Source organism: Notamacropus eugenii, chromosome 2, assembly GCF_028372415.1.
Source record: "Notamacropus eugenii isolate mMacEug1 chromosome 2, mMacEug1.pri_v2, whole genome shotgun sequence".
Lineage (NCBI taxonomy): Eukaryota > Metazoa > Chordata > Mammalia > Diprotodontia > Macropodidae > Notamacropus > Notamacropus eugenii.
The window spans coordinates 163,525,402-163,543,563 of record NC_092873.1 but is presented as its reverse complement, the minus strand read 5'-3'; the positions used below and the strand labels follow the sequence as shown (position 1 = coordinate 163,543,563).

Sequence of the window (18,162 nt, the reverse complement as noted above, 5' to 3'; positions counted from 1 at the left end):
AAGGGCATCTGAATGAGAAGGGGAGAGTGGGACATTGATTAGATGTTTGAGCAGAGTTGAAAGGAATTATCCTTTTTAAAAAATTTTTTCAAGTTCGTGGTAAAACCTTTTGTAAAACAGTTGCTCACAAATGATTATTTTTTTTTTAAGGTTCTCCAACATCATCTTTATCTATCTTTTTTCACACGGCCACACTTATTGTCCAACGTCTGCTGCGGGGCTTGAGTGTAGTCAGAGCCTTTTATGGAGCATGCTGGGAAGTATATGTCTGTCCCCAGCAGTCACCAGCAAACCGACAGGTAAATATTTTGAAGACTTAACGTGAATTACAATATTGAATGAACGAATTCAGCAGCCTGCTGACAAGGTACCACAAACACTGTTAAGTGAATAACATATAGTGCTGCATAGTAGTAAAAGGGTTTTCTTTTTTTTTTTTTTGTTTCTTAACCACATTATGAAGACTAAAGCAAAGCATTAAGGAGACAGTGGACAGAGTGGTAAATTTAAAATAAAGGGACCTGGGCTTGAATTACACCAGTATCACTTAATTCTGTGACCTTGGGTTAATCACTTAACCACATTGGGCCTCAATTTGGTGATCTATAAAATGAAGAGGCTATACTTGAATGGCATCGTAGGTCCCTTTCAGCATTAATTTTACGGTCCTTTGGTCTTATCCTTCCCATATTCTGAGAAGGACAGTAAATAGGTTCAGTGGACCTTGACAGTAGAATCAGATGCAATGTATCATTCATCTTGGTGCCCATCCTTGGGTAATAGGAAAATTGCCATTATTCTTAGGAGGGAATTTATTCCACTGATGGAATGAATAAGCAGTATCTAAATTGTATAGGTGTAGATTGATAACTCTGTCTCGATGCTGTTATACAGCTGTAGTCTAGATACGAGCTATAGAGACAGTCATTTGTAGTTCAAGAAAATTGCATTGATCAGTATAAGGTGTTGTGAGTATTCTAACTGATCTCTTGGATGTTGTTTATAAACATTAATTACCTAGTGAATAGATTTCCAGCCTCATCATTAGGAAGTTTGACATATTGAATGTGTGACCCTTGGGCAAGTTAGCTAAAACCACTCAGTGACCTCAACATCTCTTTAAGGCTATAAGTTGCAGAGCAGTTCTCAGTCTGAATTGGTGTTTAAAGGGTCCTCATTGGTAGTTCCTTACACTAATAAAATCACACTTCCAGATCACCCCAAAACTTTGAGTGCTATTTATCTCTTCCCACCTCCCTTCTCATCAGCTTGTGCAGGAAATATTGGAGAGATGTGTTTCTTCTCTGAAGTCACCAGAAAAGTGGGGTAGCTCACTTCTTGCCATGGGTGTGTGGCCAGACTCTCTGCCCTCAGCCCTATTTGCTACTGAAGATTCCCACCTTTCCACAGTCCGAAGTGATGGACAGATCCTGGTGTACTGCCTCAATAGGCTGAGCCTGAAAACCAGCAAATGGGAAAGGTGAGCAAGAGAGTTGTTTGTGTTGATCCGTGACGGAGGGACAGGTAGCATAGTGTGATCGAAGAAGCACTAGATCTGAAGTTGAGAGAATCCAGGTTCAAATCTCATTTCTGTCACTGGCTGCCTGTGTGTCCTTGAACAAATCATTTAATCCCCTGAGGTCTTGGTTTCTTTTCACTGTAAAAGAAGGAGATTGGACTAGGTAGCTTTTGAGGGCCTTTCACATTCTAGATGTTCCTATCCATTGTAGTGCTAGGTTTGTTCTTGAGTAATAGGGGATGTGTTCCTAGTATCCTAAAGTAATAGATATATGACCAAGAACTGTCAAATGATGGTTGGTCTTCTCTAGGGTTCAGATGTATCAAATTTCAGGTGAACAGCTATATTTTTTGGTTTGTAGTGGTTTATCCAACCCATTTTTGGAGTAAAATACAGGCGGTATGATTTCTTGTTTTATTTCTGTTGAACAGAAGTTATTGAAAATAGTGTTGTTTTACTGCATCAGCCACAATATTATATCTCTTTTAACTGTCATGGTTGTAATTGAGGCTGTAAATCTGATTTGCCCCTTGCAGTCTTTACTCCTAAGAAATTCCTGTGCTTTCCATTGTACAACTTTTTGTATTCATGCCCTTGCCTTGTTGAATTGTGAAATAAATCATTTTTTCTTACTAATTCTTGTCCTTTCTCATGAATTCCAGGATCCTTCCTCTTACTTTGCAAGACTTGGAGACAATAATTCAGTCCTCTAACTCTGAGAATCTAAACTTCAGTGCAGTTGAGATGGATACTTCTTGGTTAGATGAAATGAATGTCTTGGCTTCTTCTATTAAATTGCTTGTTGAAAGAGCAACCAATCAGGATTGGGTTCTTCGAGTTAGGTGGCTTTACCATTTGGCCAAGAATATACCACAAGGTCTTGGTAGGTAGCAAGATCTCAGTCCTTTTCTGTGTGCCAGTATGAATATGTTTATCATTGTTAATTTACTTTTTGAATGTCAGAAAGTGTTAACATTGTGAGGAGCAAGCATAGTGTTTTTGACGATATAACTCAAGGTATTTTGTTGCATTCTTATCTGTTGTCCTCAAGGTTTTTCAACCTAGTCAATTGATAGAGAGCCTTTGTTTAGTATATGATAAGACACCTATAAAAAAATTCTATGAATAAGAAAGTTTCTATTAAAACCTTACTAGAATATCATTGTGGTATAGAGGTGAAGGTAACCCTGGATTCTTGGGAGACTGTACCAGCAGAGCAGAAGCACTAGCTGACACCCTCCCCCCATCCAAGCTAGAAATGCTTCAGGTATGGATGTGGTAGGTCTGTTGGTTGTCTAAATCTAGGCTTCCCTTAGTTCAGAGAGACTTATCACCAAATAGGTCTCCAGGTCATAAATTTTGAACCAAAAACAATTTTTTAAAACTCTGCAAATTATAGTGCCTATGGTCTGCATCTTTGCAATCACAGATTCTTTAAGTGTTGAAGTGTATGAGCAAGACCCTTTCTCCCAACCTCTCCCTGCCTGCCTCCTGCCCTCCAACCACCCCTTTCCAACTTGAGATATTCCCAGTTGATTCTGAAGTTGTATGAACCTTCTTGGCCTAACTCTATAGGGATGTCTATGTAGTAATTACTGCCTTATGCATGTGTGTATTAGCATTAATTTAGTCATTAGAAATAATAGATGGAATAGTAGAATAATAGAAATAATAGGAATGATGTCCTTGATAACACATTTATTTTCCTCTCAGCGTCTGTACATAGGAACCTTATTCAGAAAAGGATTGTAGAATATGAGCACCATTTACTTTTAGCCTTATAAGTTTCCTTAGTTTTCTTATGGTAGGACAATACACAAAATCATTTCTGTCAGTTGATAGAAAAATAAAAAGAAAATGCATTAGCAGAGGTAGCAGATAATGAGGAACATAGAAATCTGTTGGTGGAAGTTACTGCTTGAAATTACATTAGGTTTCTATTCATTTTCTCTATATTGGGTGGTAATGACTGGAATAGCTGAATATATGTGTTGTGCATACCTGGTTGACTCTATGCAGAAACTAATTGCATGCTTTCTGTCAGATGTATCAGTTCCTAAGCCTTGTTTTTCTTTCTCCTACCTGTAGAGTGTGTAAAGACTTACCTAGAATCTGGTGCTACATCCTTGACAAACTTTTACTCTAATCCACTCTCTGCTGAGATCAGTAGTGTTATCAAGATAATGCAACCAAATGTGACAGGTATTTAATTTCACCTATGGGGGCAGAGGGGTTGGGCACTGACTCTTCCATTGAATTGCAAGAAATGAAAACCTGGCAGAATGTTAAGTGTAGTACAGTTTGTATTGAATCTCAAGCTCTGCGTATTGAAATTTCAGTTTTTCTATGAAAATGATTCGGTTTTCTTTGGTTTCTGAAAGAGAATGTTAGATATTGTTTTAAAAAGAGTTCTGTAGTTGATACTAAGCTATGGTTTGTTAAATGCCACTCTTATTAGCTCTATGCAATCTACATACAGTTTTCTTGCACTGAAAGTGCCCAGTGCCTAGACTGGTAAAGCTGAGAGCTGAGTGGTCATGAGTAATTTCCCCAGTTACAAGAAGATAACAAATGCCACTGTTAACAGAAAACATGACAGGAAGTAGGGCTCTTTGATAGGTTCCTGGATTTTTCAGACCATTTAGTATTAGCAATGCGGATCTATTAAAATGTCCATCAAAAGAAATCACGATTTGGTGCATGTGCATAGTTTCAGCAATTTGAGATAAAATGTACCTTTGCAAAAGAAATAGTGAGAAGACTTTTCTGGCATTTTTTTTAAGGCTTTTGAAGCATATTGTTGTTTTTGTTTTTTAAAATGTGTTTTTGCTTTCATTTCCATTCTTGGTCCTAAACATTTTCCCTGTGGCATCCCTACCCATTGTTGCTTCTTGTGATCTGGATAAAACCATAGAAAATGTGGATAAATGAAATCCTTTTGGATAAAGGATGCTACTTCAATACTGTTTCTTCTTTTGTGGCAATACTATAGATGAATCTGTGATTTCATTGGACCCCCGATGGAACATTCAGGCTTTGGATATTACAAGAAACTCAATGGACTTTGATACAGAGTCCAATAAGACCGAGAAGATCCTTATGCGTTTGGAATCTGTAGCAAACAGGTAGGTGAAGACAGCAGCTTCGCATACTTGTACCCATTTCCTCAGGCTGAATGTTGTAGCTTCTTCAAGCATAGCTAATATAGACTTACTTTTTTCAGTGAAATAAGGAAACCCACCTTTATTGTACTATGTAGATCTCAGCCTATTTGCCACTGTCATCTTTGCCATTGTACTCATATGATTTTTGATTGTTGAAAAGGCTTAAAATGTCCCCTGTACATTCTCATACACACACATATATTTAGTAGCTCTTTCAAGAGGAATCAAATACGAATTCAGATGGATCCATGTAAGCTTTTTGTTGAACATCTCTGTTTTATGGTATGGTCTTTGTACAAAATTTAGCAGTAGTTTTTCACTTCTTTTTTCCTAAATACTTTAGACATGTCAGCACGTGGCATATATGTATTTTGTATATAAGTTTTTGTATTACTCTTATACAAAAATGATTTTGCTGACCCACTGTCATTTGGATACATGTGTTATAGATTTTTTAGCAGCAACATTGTACTATTTCGGAAAGCACAACTCCCTCATTTTACAGATGAGCAAGTGGGGCCTATAAATAGGTTAAGTGACTTGACCAAAGTCACACAGGTTAACAGGCACATAATTTGAACCCAGTGCCTCTGATTTCAAAACCAGTAAGTACTCTGTGTACCTGTACCACAATGATATGCTACTCAGAACATACTCAGTGACCCATGTGTTTTTGGGATAGAATGGGTTTGTAGATAGTAATTTAGAGTTGTAAATTTGCCATAAGCAGATTCAAATTATGATTTTTTTTCCTCACTTTAATATAGGACAAATCTATATCTAGACCGGGAAAAAAGAGTTTTTACTGAAGCCAACTTGGCTTCCCCCGGAGGCAAGAAATCAAAGAATAGTGCATTAAGAATGTCCTTAGAATTCCAAAAAGGTGAGACTATTTAGCTTTATTATTATTGTAAAATTTTACTATGCTTCTTGTTTGCTAAATCATAATATTAGGGTTCAGCATCTTTTTCTAGTTAATCTGAATACTTATTTTTGAACATTCCAGAAAGCTCTAATTCTGGTATTTTTGTAAGAGCAAGCCTCCCATAGCTTACATTTCATAAAACTGAGATTTATTTTAAAATGTTAATGAAATACGGAAAAAAAGTTTTCTCCATTTGATTTTAAAAGATCCTAGTCAGGCAACCTAGGTTCTGTACACCTTGTAGAGTGTTTAAGGAACTGTTCTAGTGACCAGTTACTCAGCTTCATCAGGAACCTTCAGGATAGCCCCTGAACCATTTTAATTTTAAAAGAAAGTGGGAACCACTTGTCTTAGGAACATGTTCTCCAAGAGCTTGTCATCTGTATCAAAAAAGTACCTATAAATGCCTAACTGATTATTTTTACTCCAGCCCCAAGATTGTATCTAGCATTTCTATTATTTTTTAAATACATTCTGCTTTTCATTAGTGTTTGACTCAGGAGTTACAGGGGGCCAGGATTTGGTTGCTATAGTATGTAGGCAACATAAAGATCAAGACTCTCTCTGTCCCTATATTTTATTAAACATATGTGGAATTGTTTTTGTTTTTGTGTCCTCAAGATCCAGAGAATTATCAGAGCTTACCCCATGAAATTGTGGTTCATCTTGCTGCCTTCTTTGAATTTTGTGATTCATTGATAATGTTCTCAGTGCAGTCTTCCCAGGTGGAGTTATCTGATACTAACCTGATGAAGGTGAGTAGAATTAAGTGTGTCACTTCTTCCTTTTCCCTCTACAACACTGGTGGATGAAAGTTACAAGGAGCATAGTTTCTTCTCAGTATAAAAGAAAAACGTGATAACAATTAGAATTGCTCAAAATGGAATAAATGGCTTCATATATATGATTAATAGGGATGTTACTTAAGGTGTACAGGAGGAAGCTAGTTGATTAGCTTCATTATACCAGTTAATTATACCAGTTATGCCACTATACCAGCCAATGACCAGTTAATGTCACTTTCACTATAGTGAAAGTATTTGTCCATTGGGAAAGGACCAGATTCAACAAACTTTTATTGATTGTCTTTTATGTGCAAGGCACTATGCTAGATAACCAGTTTCAACTCTTATTATGCCTTTTGTCACATTATGACATATGTGTCTCTCCAGAACTGGATTCAGTTCTACATTGGTTGCATATTATATAAGATCTAAAGTTCTAAGTGTTTTTAAAATTTAAATCAAGCCTTGTTTTATCCTATTTGTTGTAATCCACTTCCTCACTAAGTGCAGAAGAAAAGGGCCTTAATTCTTCACATTTGCCAGATGACCTTGGACTTTCTCATCAGGACTCTTAAAAGAGTATTTGAAAATGGCACCTTTGTCTTCTTGTTTAAACAATGGTCATCTGGAACGTTGCCTTCATGAATAACAAACTAAGTAGTCTTTTTGGGCAATGCTAAGTACAGGGTGAGATAGTCTGTTTCACGGGTGAGGATCCTGTGGCTTCAGAGCCACATGTGGTCCTTTAGGTCCTCAAGTGCATCCCTTTGATTGAATCTAGACTTCATAGAACAAATCCCCTTAATAAAAGGATTTATTCTGTAACACTTGGGATGTAGTCAAAAGGCCACACCCAAGGACCTCAGAGGCCCCCTGTGACTTCTAGGCCACAGGCTCCCCACCCCTGGTCTATTGTAATGCGGAAGATAAAGTCAGGCTTGATTCTTGGTCATTTAGGTGGCTAGTGGTAGACCTAGAACATAAAGATCCTGGTTTCTAGTCTGTACTTTTAGCCAGCTGAGTCACATACCTCACTAGATTTTAGTAGTATGTAGAAAGGCAAAGTAAAGTTGAAAGGGGGTACTTTTGGACTAGACTTGTTTTAACATTGATAGAGGTAAGGAAATTTTCTCTACCTATGTATATTAGCACCTGTTGTACAATTGGTACTCCTAGAGTTGCCTTGGTCCCCGAGAACTTAAGTGAGCTAGCATTTGTTTTTGTTAAAAGTAGAGGCAAGAGTTGAATCCAGATCTTCTTGACTAATACTAGCTCCATCTTTTACTCCATCCTGAAGATAAGAACAGGCAGAACTTATTGTCTTAATCGAGTTCATTGGAACTCTTCATTTTTATGATTCTAGAATGAAACTGAGGCCCAGAGAAGTTAAATAATTTGTCTGAGGTCTTACAGGTAATAAATGTCAGAGGCAGGATTAGAACCTAGGTCCTCTTGATTCCCACCACTATGATTAAGTTATTATGCTCAGGATAAAGGTAGTTTTCCATACTCCAATGCTTAACGCATCAAATAATGCTTATTGAGTAACTGACACTTAAAAGCTTGCTTAGGGCTGTTACTTTGGAAGTCATGGATCTATGCCTTTGTGTGTTCTACTGTTCCTAAGAAATATTTCATATTGTGGGTTTTGTGTAAAGGGAGATTTCTGTGATCCATCTTATTTTGTTTTTTTAGATCTTGTATTCTGTGCTATGGCGTGATCGGTTCTGGACAGTGTCCGATATGGTCAAAGTGGATTCACAAGGCTTGGCCCTGCTCTCTCTTCACTGGCATTGGGTTTCAAAGCATTTGGTTAGTGGGGTTCCCCAGCTACTGATTGGTCATGAGGAGAAGTAAGTCCCTTTCTTTTGGTACACTTATCTCACTCTCCTTTGTACGTGGTGGTGGTGGTTTTGGTGGTGTAGTAGCAGCAACAGTAATAAGGATGGTATTAATAAACACAGCAACAACTAAGTGAAGAGAAAGATGAGTTAAATGAAGACATCTTATGCTCTGTATAAAACTAGCAGCTTCTTTTACCACCCAGGTTTTCTCCATGTTTTATTCCTGTCCCCCTTTTTTCTTATTCTCTAAAGATATTACAAAGAGGTGCTGTCTGTCTCAGAACACATTCAGAACTGCCTTGGTAGCCCAATGGGAGGGTTTACCAGTATAAAGAAGGTACAGAAGGCCCTGGGAAGACCTCTTCCTTTCAAGGTACACAAATTGTTGTTAGTAGCAGTAGAGACTAGATAGGCTTTCCCATTTTCTTTAACCCTTAATTCACTTAAGTCTTTTTGGGCCCCAGTTTCTTCATCTGTAAAATGAAGGGATTGGATTAGGTGATCTTCTAATATTTCTTCCAGTGCTAAATCTAACTGATGATTTTCTGAAGTAAATATAACCATTCTGTTCTTTGCCAGTGAAGCTTGAATGTGTATTCATGTATTGTAGACCAAACAATTTAGTTCCTGATAAAAGTTATGGCTTTAATTTAGCAATTTATAAGGTGACTAGTATAATTATTTCTTTTAATATGGTGAATCTTTTCAGAGCTACAGAGGTGAATAAATCAGTCAATCAGAAAACATTTATTAAGGGTCTACAATGTGCCAAGCACTGGCATACAGAGACAAATGTGAAATAGTCCCTACCCTTAATGAGTTTGTAACTCCTGAATATTTAGTCACTGTTATCTGGACACAATGGGTAATTGAACCAAGGGAATTTTTCCTTGGTTAAACCCATGAAATAGACCAGTATTGCTCTTCTGATAGTAAATAGTTCTGATTTTGGTTTGTTGTAGGATAAGCTGGTGGTGGAGTGTTTTGAGCAATTGAATGTGCTTAGCAAATCACTTAGCATCCTGGAATTGAAACCTGCCCTCGGGGAAAGTGGTAGGAGGGATGAGATCATTCGTTTGAGAGTGGCTGCTGATGAGTATACATTGAAGAGGCATTTACTGCAGGCTTGGGGATTGATTCTCAGAGCCAATTGTTTGGAAGATGTCAACCCAGGTAGGCCATTATTTTGGTGTTTGGATGAAAATGTTTGTGGTATATGGATGTCACCTTGGGCCCTATGCTCTGGAGGTTTATGAAATGTATGCCTCTTTTGTTCAGACACCTTGAAGAACCTTGTGAATGCACAGAGTTTGCAGCTTAAAACCAAAGGTGTTTCAATTGGTTGCCCAGAAAAGAAGCATATGGAAAATGCAATTACATGCCAGCCTAATGCAGCTTCCTTGATTCCGCTTACTAGGAAGGTTCAGTTATGGCCAAGCATGGAGTACCTGGCTATGCTCTGGCAGTACAGGGTGACAACGGATTTTCTATCTCATGCTTTTCTGGAAAGGTAAGTCTTGGACATTCTTAAATTCCTTTGGGACATTTTATTGTCTGTGTGCTACTTAGCCTTGTTCCTTGAAATGTGTGCTCCACTTTAAAATAAGGACAAGTTTGGCATAGAGGGAAGTAGCAAGGAAAGCACAAGGTCACCAGCCAAGGAAAAAGAAGCTTTGAAGATTAACTAGAGATTTATAACTCTCTGCTTAACTAATTTTCAAAAATCCACTGTATTCTTTGAGGTCAATTTGTTAGTTTTTTAAAATGACCATAATCGGTGATTTGTGTGGATGTATGTACCACCTTATATCCAGTAACTTATATCTTTTCTTTTGTGCCCTCTCCCCCTACTCCTGCTCCCTTTGTTTTTAATCAGGAATTGCAATAACCAACAAAGACGGGTAGACTATGACTTAAATTACCATATTGCATTTTGTCTCAAGTATACACCAAGTGCATCACAGCAACTTAAAAGTCTTTGGTATCTGATGGACCATAAGGTAATAGTACTGTGATTTTTTTTTTTTAAATGAGACCTCTTAATTGTATAGCTTGTGGATTTTAAGTAATATTTGGTTCATATTTTGGTTAGATTTTTCTTTATCATTCCCCTCTATTTTTAGAGAAAAACTCATTTTATTACAATGAGTGATTCTTAAATTTTTTTTATCAATTTGATCTGAGAAACACATAGTGTAGAGTATCATGGCTTGAAGATTGGATGACAGTCTCTTCATCTTCAAAATGTAATTCAAAAGGGCTGCTAAAGAGTAGAGTTTATTTCCATGATTAAAGTCTGCCATAGAAGCTATTTTATTTCACTACTGGTGGTGGGGTTGTGTAGTTTTGTTCTGGTTTTGAGAGCTCATTCATACATTCAGATCAGTTGAAAAAAATCCACTAGACCATCTTCTGCCATGAACAATAAATTCTTCATTGTCTTGGCAGGTAGGAGTGTGACTGACATAGGTCTTCCTTAATGTGTGATAAGAGAATTTTATCATTAGGTGCCATATATCTATTTAGTATCTGCCACTCTTAGCGGGGAAGAGTCCTTCCCTAACCTTTCCTAATCACCTGCCTAACATTATGATGATGTTGATGAAGGGCAAGCATCATAGTTGTACAGAAACATAAACAGATTATGTGAATTCAACTAGATCACCTCAGGAACGATAGAGAAAACTTTGGGATAGGGTCTTAAAAGGTCTCAGCTCTGTTTAGAAGACTAAGATCCCTACAAATGTGACAGCCAAAATCTTTTCTAAACTTTCTGGGAGCTGGGAAGGCATAACTTCATGTTTTCTTTCCTTTTCCTTCTGTAGGGATCAACGGAAGAAATGACTTCTTTGTGGTCTGAGCTCATTAATTCTGCCCTTATCTTCCTCTGGAGTAATACTGTCACTACGGATCCAGAGTACTGGTTAACTTGGAAACCTGTCCTTGATGTGGAAGGAAAGGAAATTCCTCAACCTCTGGATCCATCTTTGAAGGTTTGTTTTCATAGTCATTAGATTTGTCCGTATTCATAGTGGAAAAGGTAAAGACTTCTGCCAGTGCTTTTGAAGAACACAGCTCTATGAAAATCAGTGTAGGTTTGTTTGTTCCAGAGGCAAAAGACTGCATCAGCAATTCAGGTTAATTAAATGCCAGTAATAAGCTATCACAATTCAAGTTGAAGAGTGTTTTATTTAATATTTTCTTGGTGGTTAGTTTTAAGGGCACTGGGGTAGAGTTCAGAATACAGTGTTTTGAAAACATGTGGTTTGGAATATGAGCTCTGTTCATTATTTGCTTTGTGACCCTGTGCAAGTCATTAAACTCCAGTTTTCTCATTTAAATAATATTCAACAAACATTTATTAAATCTCTACTATGTTCCAGGTACTTGACTACAGATAAAAGAGCCAATTACTATTCCCAAAGAGCTTAGATTTTAATGAGGGTGACAGATTTATATAGAATAAGTATACAGAAAGTAAAAACAAAGCAGTGAAATAATAGGTCATTTAGGAGAGAAGATACTGTAGTATCACTAGTGTGGGAAGCAAGAAAGAGTTCATGGGATTGATATTTGGACTAGCTACCTTATAGTACCCTGACAGAGATACTTCATAAACCTTAAAGAGCAGTGTAGACGTTAGCTGTTCTTAGCAAATGTGAGTTTTCTTAACTGAAAATAAGTAATGCTGACCTAACATGATGCAGGATGGTAATCAGAGCCTTGCAGTGCTTTTCCCATTATACTTACTATGGAACTTTGCTTATCTTTGTCTTATGTTTCCTTTTCATTATTGAGATAACTTTCATGTAAAAAGTAATGTCCAGACCTGTAGCTTTCTTATTTGTCAAGTCAGCAAGCATTGGTTAAGTGCTTACTAGGGGCCATTCACTCTAGTAAGGTCTGGGGATACAAACAGAAGCAGAGAGAATGATGGTCTCTGGCTTCACAGAGTCTTGCATTGTGCTGGAGGAAAACAATAGGAACAAGGAGCCTAAAAAGTGGGGAGGAAGAAGAGGGGAGTAAAGAGAAATTCCAGGGGAGTCATGAATACCGTATAGAGAGGAGTCAAGACTTGATTGGCCTGCTTGTTTCCCTCAAAACAGAGTTTCTGGGAGGAACCAGCCTAAGGGGTGGAGAGTGGTATGTCCATTGTGAGAAACTCTAGGAGGAATGAATTTCCAGGCTAGCTAGCCCTTCAGAAAGCTGCTTTCTCTTTTCTATTCTTTTTTGGATGATAAAGACTTTTGTTGCTTGCTTTTATGTATTTTCTCATGACTTTTCTGTTTTAAGAACTGAAGTGTAAAAATGAATTAGTTTAGAAATACTTTCATCTATAAAGTGACATTTGTGACCTTGATGTGACCAAGAAAATAGTAACTAACATTCTCTGACACCAAAGAAGTTTAATTGGAAGATTTCCCTTTAATTGAGATCCTGGCCATATCTGTTCTCAGGATTGCTGATTATCAAAGTACATCTGGAAACAAATGCATTCTTTTGTGGAATTTGAGCTTGTCTGGAAACAGTGATTTTGTACCATTAATTCCTATCTTTCAGGGACCAGGCATTTTAAATAGAGCGGTTTTTTCAAAGTGCTTCTTTGAAGTCCTGACACGCAGCTATAGGTCAAGCCCCTGGGACATCAGTGGCCTTTCTGTCCTCTCTTCTTCCCATGTCACCCTTGGAGAATGGGCAGAGAGAGCCCAGCAGCTTAAGGATATCAGCACCATTCTTTGGACCAACATGCCTGTTGTGAACATGGCAGAATTGAGGTATTTTCTCCTTCCTTAAATTTTTACTGATAGACTTTCCATATTTACTTAGAGTAGGCCTCTGTGAAGTCTTGATTATATCTCTTCACACAGCAGTTTTGCATAGAGATTGTAGGAACCTGGTTTATTGAAATAAAGCAGAAATAAAGTGAAGGAAAATGCACACACACACACACACACACATCCTTTTGCATATTACATGCTGTTGTTCACAAAGGGGAATGAGGCAAGAGGGGATAAGTATAAATGAAGAATATAAACTTGTTTCCCATATAGGGGAAAACTCAGTGCTAAGTTCTTCATACATTTGCAGCCATCTTTCTCTAGGCAAGATAGCAGTTTTGGCGGGGGGGGGGAGATGAGGGGGAAGAATGGTCTTTAAGTGAAATTTTTTGTTCCTCCCTCAGAAGCACAGATTCTCACCTCCAGTGGGTGATGCTGTACAGGACCCTTTTGGCTCTGGCAGAACTGGTCCCAGAGCCGTGGAAGCAGGAATATATACAGCAGTGCAACAGGCTGCCATCCAAAGACAGAGTGGCTTTCCAGCATGTGTGCAGGACTCTGGGAGACATGATTGGGCAGGAGGTGCTACCAGAAGAGCTTCTTGGGTTCTTGCTGACTTGCGTGAGACACCTGTTCGGGGAAGGAGAGACCAGGAAGGACATAGCTGAGGCAGCTGAGCGAGGAAGCTTGTGGGTGTACTTGGGCTTGTCACAGCTCCAAGCGTGGCTTCCTCAGACACAGTTTGATCCTGCAATCAAGAGGGAGTACAAGCTCAAGTATGCCAGGGAAGAGGTACAGGAATTTGGGTGTTTGAAGGGTGGGGCCTCCATGGGAGGAGTTCTTCTGAGAGGGGAAGGGGAATGTGGATGTGGCATTTGGACTCTGTAGCTGCAAACACAGCTCTTGGTACTGTGTTATGTTCATCCTAGAGAGGAAAAGTTTACTCATCTGTGAGGCAAATGAGTGTGGCTGGAATATTATTCTCCAGTTATTCTTTTTTGGTCCCTTATTATAAGTTTCTTTTTTAGGATTCAGGAAATAACTTTCTTTCTTGAAGTTACTGTTTCCCACAAACTCAAATCTGGAGACCAATGGCATCTATTTCATATTTTATCTTATGAAAGAATGCCACATTCTTATAAAAAAAAGTTATCAATTCAGTTTTGTACTGTGTATAAAGCACCCTTTCACAAAACACTTTATTATTATAAAGATAAAAGCTGTCACCCACAGAGAGCCTGCTTTTTAGATAGTCAGAATATTCGCCATATGTAACATTTACCTGCTAATATGCATTGCGCCACTTTGCCTGTTTAGCTACATCAGCTTGAGTGTGAGTGGAAGACTCGCAACCTTTTGTCACAGCTGCATACAGGAAGAGACCTTGAAGATGAAATTGCTATCAGTTATTCTCATCCTCACATCAGGTAATACAGTTGACTGGTAGTTTGAAGTATGATTATAGTGATTTGGGGAAAACATGCAAAGTCTTCTTTTTGGTTTATTTAAGAGTGGTAATATCTGTTTTTACACGTTGGGCAATTATTAATGATCATAAGCATAGTTAGTATATTTAGTTTCTTGGAGAATGTTTAGGTCACGATGCATTCAGCAGGAGACTTTTAGATACAATACCTAAGCAGCAAAGACAGTACCTAAGTAGCATGTGCAGGGTAGTTGACAGTGTGCTCCTTTTGGTGGAGATAGGAAGCCCTTGGGTTAAATCTCACCTTCAACTCAAAATGCAAAATAATCTATGCCTTTCTTGAACATGGTCATTATGGGAATTTTTTTTGTTGGCTATACGTATTTGTTACAAGAGTTTTGTTTTTCTTTTTTCTGATTTTTTTTGTGGAGGAGGGGGTGTGTGTTGGACAAGTTTATGATAGAATAGCCAAAAAAAAGGAGATTTATTAAAGTATTTTTATTTAAATGCACAGAATAGAAAGAAGGTAAGAAAGAATCATAGGTAAGTGAAAGCCCTGAAAGTTATGTGTTGAATTAATTACATATTAAAGAAAACAGGCTGTATATAATACAGTTTTGTAGTTTTATATATAATCCTCTTTTCTTCATTGTGCATATGCTCATTCTGTTTGATAATTAAGAGCGAGAGGGTTTAGATTCCTCAACTATAAGATGGTGATAATAATAGACCTACCTCCCAAGGTTGTTGTGAGGATAAAATGGTATGATATTTGTTAAGTGCTTTGCAAACTTTAAAGTGCTATATAAATTCAGTTGTTATTATTAGCTTGTACTTACTGGGTGGTGGTTGTTTTTTTTTTTTTTTTTTTTTTTTTTTTTAGTTTTTAAGCAATGTTTATTACTGGTTTCTCATGTCAATTTAACATTAATTTCTGCTCTTTGACAGAAGGAATTGAAAGAATAATTCTTATATTTATTAGATTCTGAGGCTAAACATCAAACTATTTTTTTATTAATTTATTTTTTATTAAACTTTTAACATTCATTTTAACAATTTTGGGTTCCAAATTTTCTCCCCTTTTGTCCCCTCCCCCCACCCCAAAACACCGAGCATTCTAATTGCCCATATCACCAATCTGCCCTCTCTTCTATCATCCCTCTCTGCCCTTGTCTCCATCTTCTCTTTTGTCCTGTAGGGCCAAATAACTTTCTATACCCCTTTACCTGTATTTCTTGTTTCCTAGTATCAAGAACAGTACTCGACAGTTGTTCCTAAAACTTTGAGATCCAACTTCTCTTCCTCCCTCCCTCTCCACCCCTTCCCTTTGGAAGGCAAGCAATTCAATATAGGCCATATCTGTGTAGTTTTGCAAATGACTTCCATAATAGTCGTGTTGTGTAAGACTAACTATATTTCCCTCCATCCTATCCTGCCCCCATTACTTCTGTTCTCTCTTTTGATCCTGTCCCTCCCCATGAGTGTTGACCTCAAATTGCTTCCTCCTCCCCATGCCCTCCCTTCCATCATCCCCCCCACCCTGCTTATCCCCTTATGCCCCACTTTCCTGTATACTTATTGTTAAAACAACACTTGAGCTACAGCATCTTTCTAGTGTTTTAATAGAGGAGCATGTGTGTATGTATTCTGTCTCACTTACCTCCCTACCCCATCTCATCTTTCAAAATAATAAACAGGATATCTGAAAATAGACTTCAGGATGAGCTGGATAAGAGCCACAACTAATAGTAAACACAGAATTCAGTTCTGCACTTAATTTGGATTTCCATTACAGCCAGCTATAGACCTGCTGCCTAAAGAGCTGTTAAGTCTATTTGTTTTCACATTTTGATTATCTTGGAATTTATGTCCTTCCTCTGTAAGTTTACTTTGTTTTGTACATTTACTTTTAGAATACTACGCCAGAGGATACAGCAGTTGAAGGAACAGATACGCAGCCTGTTAGAAAAGCAGGCCTTCAGGCCTAAAGTTCCCTCTTATGAATCAATGGTCCAGGAAATTCACCACTATGTCACCAGCATTGCTCGGATCTCTTCAGTCCAGGATCTGCTCACCCGTCTTCTGCAAAGCCTTCGAGCAGATGCATCTAAGTCATTCCAGGCAACACAGAATTTATTGAAGGAGGAGGCTGCTTGGCAGAAGTCCCACCACCAGTTTAGAAAACGGCTGATGGAGGAATATGCCCTGTACCCAGATGTCTTGGCTCCATTACAGGCAGCTATTTTGCAGATGCAGCATGGCATGAGACTAGTAGCCTCTGAAGTTTATGCCATGCTCCACAGTGGTTTGGTCTCTCCAGACAAGTTGAGTTCTCTGGTCACTTCACTCCTGGCCTTCCCTTCTGTGGGTTCTGCTTTTCCCACCTATTTTTCTCATGCAGATGCTCTGTGCTCTGTAAAGGTGATTGAAGTGCTCCGGGGACTTAAGAAGATATCTATGAAACATTCTGTTGGGCATGAATTAGAAGGCAAGGACCAGAAGCCCTGTCCTACCCAAGAGCAGCTGCTGATGAATGCTTTGCTTTACCTTCGATCCCATGTACTTTGTAAAGGAGAAATGGACCAGAAAACTTTGATGCTTTTTAGGCATATATGTCAGGTAAGGATAGTTCTACCTAAATGTTTGTGGCCCTCTTCATCATATTTTTGAGGAAAACAAGGAGCAAAAAAAGGGAGATGAAGGATGTTATTAGTGTTCTATGAGGATTAAATAAGATACATTAGAGAGTAGAAAAAAATTTTAATAAATCACTTAAATTCTTATGAGTTACATCAAACTAAATGCCATCTGTAGGCTAAACACAGTCCTTAAGTCATGGGGTTTTCTTTTACATTATCACTTTGTTGATCCCCTGAAGTTAAAATCAAACTGAATATGAACCACGGGCCAAAAATCTGAGCTAGCTAATTACATAGTTTCATGGAAGTTCACTAGGTTCAGCTCAGTAAGCATTAATTAAGTGTCTTCTATACATAAAACCCTATTTAAGTTCGATAGCTTCTCTCAAGGCATTAGCATTCTGCTTAATGTGTTATAGCATTCTAGATTTGAAGCTAAAGCCACCTCAGACTGGTTTGTAAGAGCCAACCGTGCTGTTTTCACTGTGAGCATTTTTAGCCTGAAAATCAGCCAGAAATGCCACAAATTAGGATTCAATTTATTGTTTTGAGGATTTTCTAGACTTGAAAATGATGGAGAAAATTTTGCTAATGCAAATGAAACTTAAAAGAGCATCACGTGCACATTTTCCCCTGCAGGGGGAGTTGATTGTTAAAACATTGACTTGCTCATCCCTGACTAGTTGGGACTTGATTGTATCAAATTCAAATGCTGCAGACAGACTAGTGGTTGGGTTTTTTAAAATCCTCTGAATCCACTCTGCAAATCTAATGAACTTTTCTCAGTCCTCACTGTTCTTGATTTCTGTGCAGCCTTTGGCATTATCAGACACCTTCTTTTAGATAGTTTTTCCTTTCTTGGTTTTCCCAACACTATTTTCTCCCAGTTTTGTTTTATGATTCTTACAATTCCTTCTCAATTACTTTTGCTCTGTTTTCATCAAAGTCATGCCCATTAACCTTTCTTGTTCCCCATGGCTCTGTTGGCTCCTCATCTAACTTTCTTGCTTGGTGATCACATCATTTCCTTGGATTCAGTTTTGTCATTTCTAAGTAGATGATTCCCAGAACTCTTCCCATCC

General features: G+C 38.1%; 1 protein-coding gene across 1 annotated transcript in view; it reads left to right on the top strand.

Moving 5' to 3' along the window:
• The window catches only part of MDN1 (midasin AAA ATPase 1), a 178,814-nt gene that overhangs the window by 106,108 nt on the left and 54,544 nt on the right, over positions 1 to 18,162 (top strand). The window contains exons 47-63 of the mRNA XM_072642816.1: positions 151 to 299; positions 1,269 to 1,480; positions 2,182 to 2,402; positions 3,608 to 3,721; positions 4,512 to 4,644; positions 5,451 to 5,566; positions 6,230 to 6,363; positions 8,089 to 8,246; positions 8,490 to 8,610; positions 9,200 to 9,410; positions 9,516 to 9,747; positions 10,114 to 10,237; positions 11,063 to 11,230; positions 12,798 to 13,012; positions 13,420 to 13,807; positions 14,333 to 14,442; positions 16,355 to 17,060. Of these exons, the coding sequence (XP_072498917.1) occupies positions 151 to 299; positions 1,269 to 1,480; positions 2,182 to 2,402; positions 3,608 to 3,721; positions 4,512 to 4,644; positions 5,451 to 5,566; positions 6,230 to 6,363; positions 8,089 to 8,246; positions 8,490 to 8,610; positions 9,200 to 9,410; positions 9,516 to 9,747; positions 10,114 to 10,237; positions 11,063 to 11,230; positions 12,798 to 13,012; positions 13,420 to 13,807; positions 14,333 to 14,442; positions 16,355 to 17,060 (3,512 nt within the window). The remainder of the gene's footprint in view (positions 1 to 150; positions 300 to 1,268; positions 1,481 to 2,181; positions 2,403 to 3,607; positions 3,722 to 4,511; positions 4,645 to 5,450; positions 5,567 to 6,229; positions 6,364 to 8,088; positions 8,247 to 8,489; positions 8,611 to 9,199; positions 9,411 to 9,515; positions 9,748 to 10,113; positions 10,238 to 11,062; positions 11,231 to 12,797; positions 13,013 to 13,419; positions 13,808 to 14,332; positions 14,443 to 16,354; positions 17,061 to 18,162) is intronic.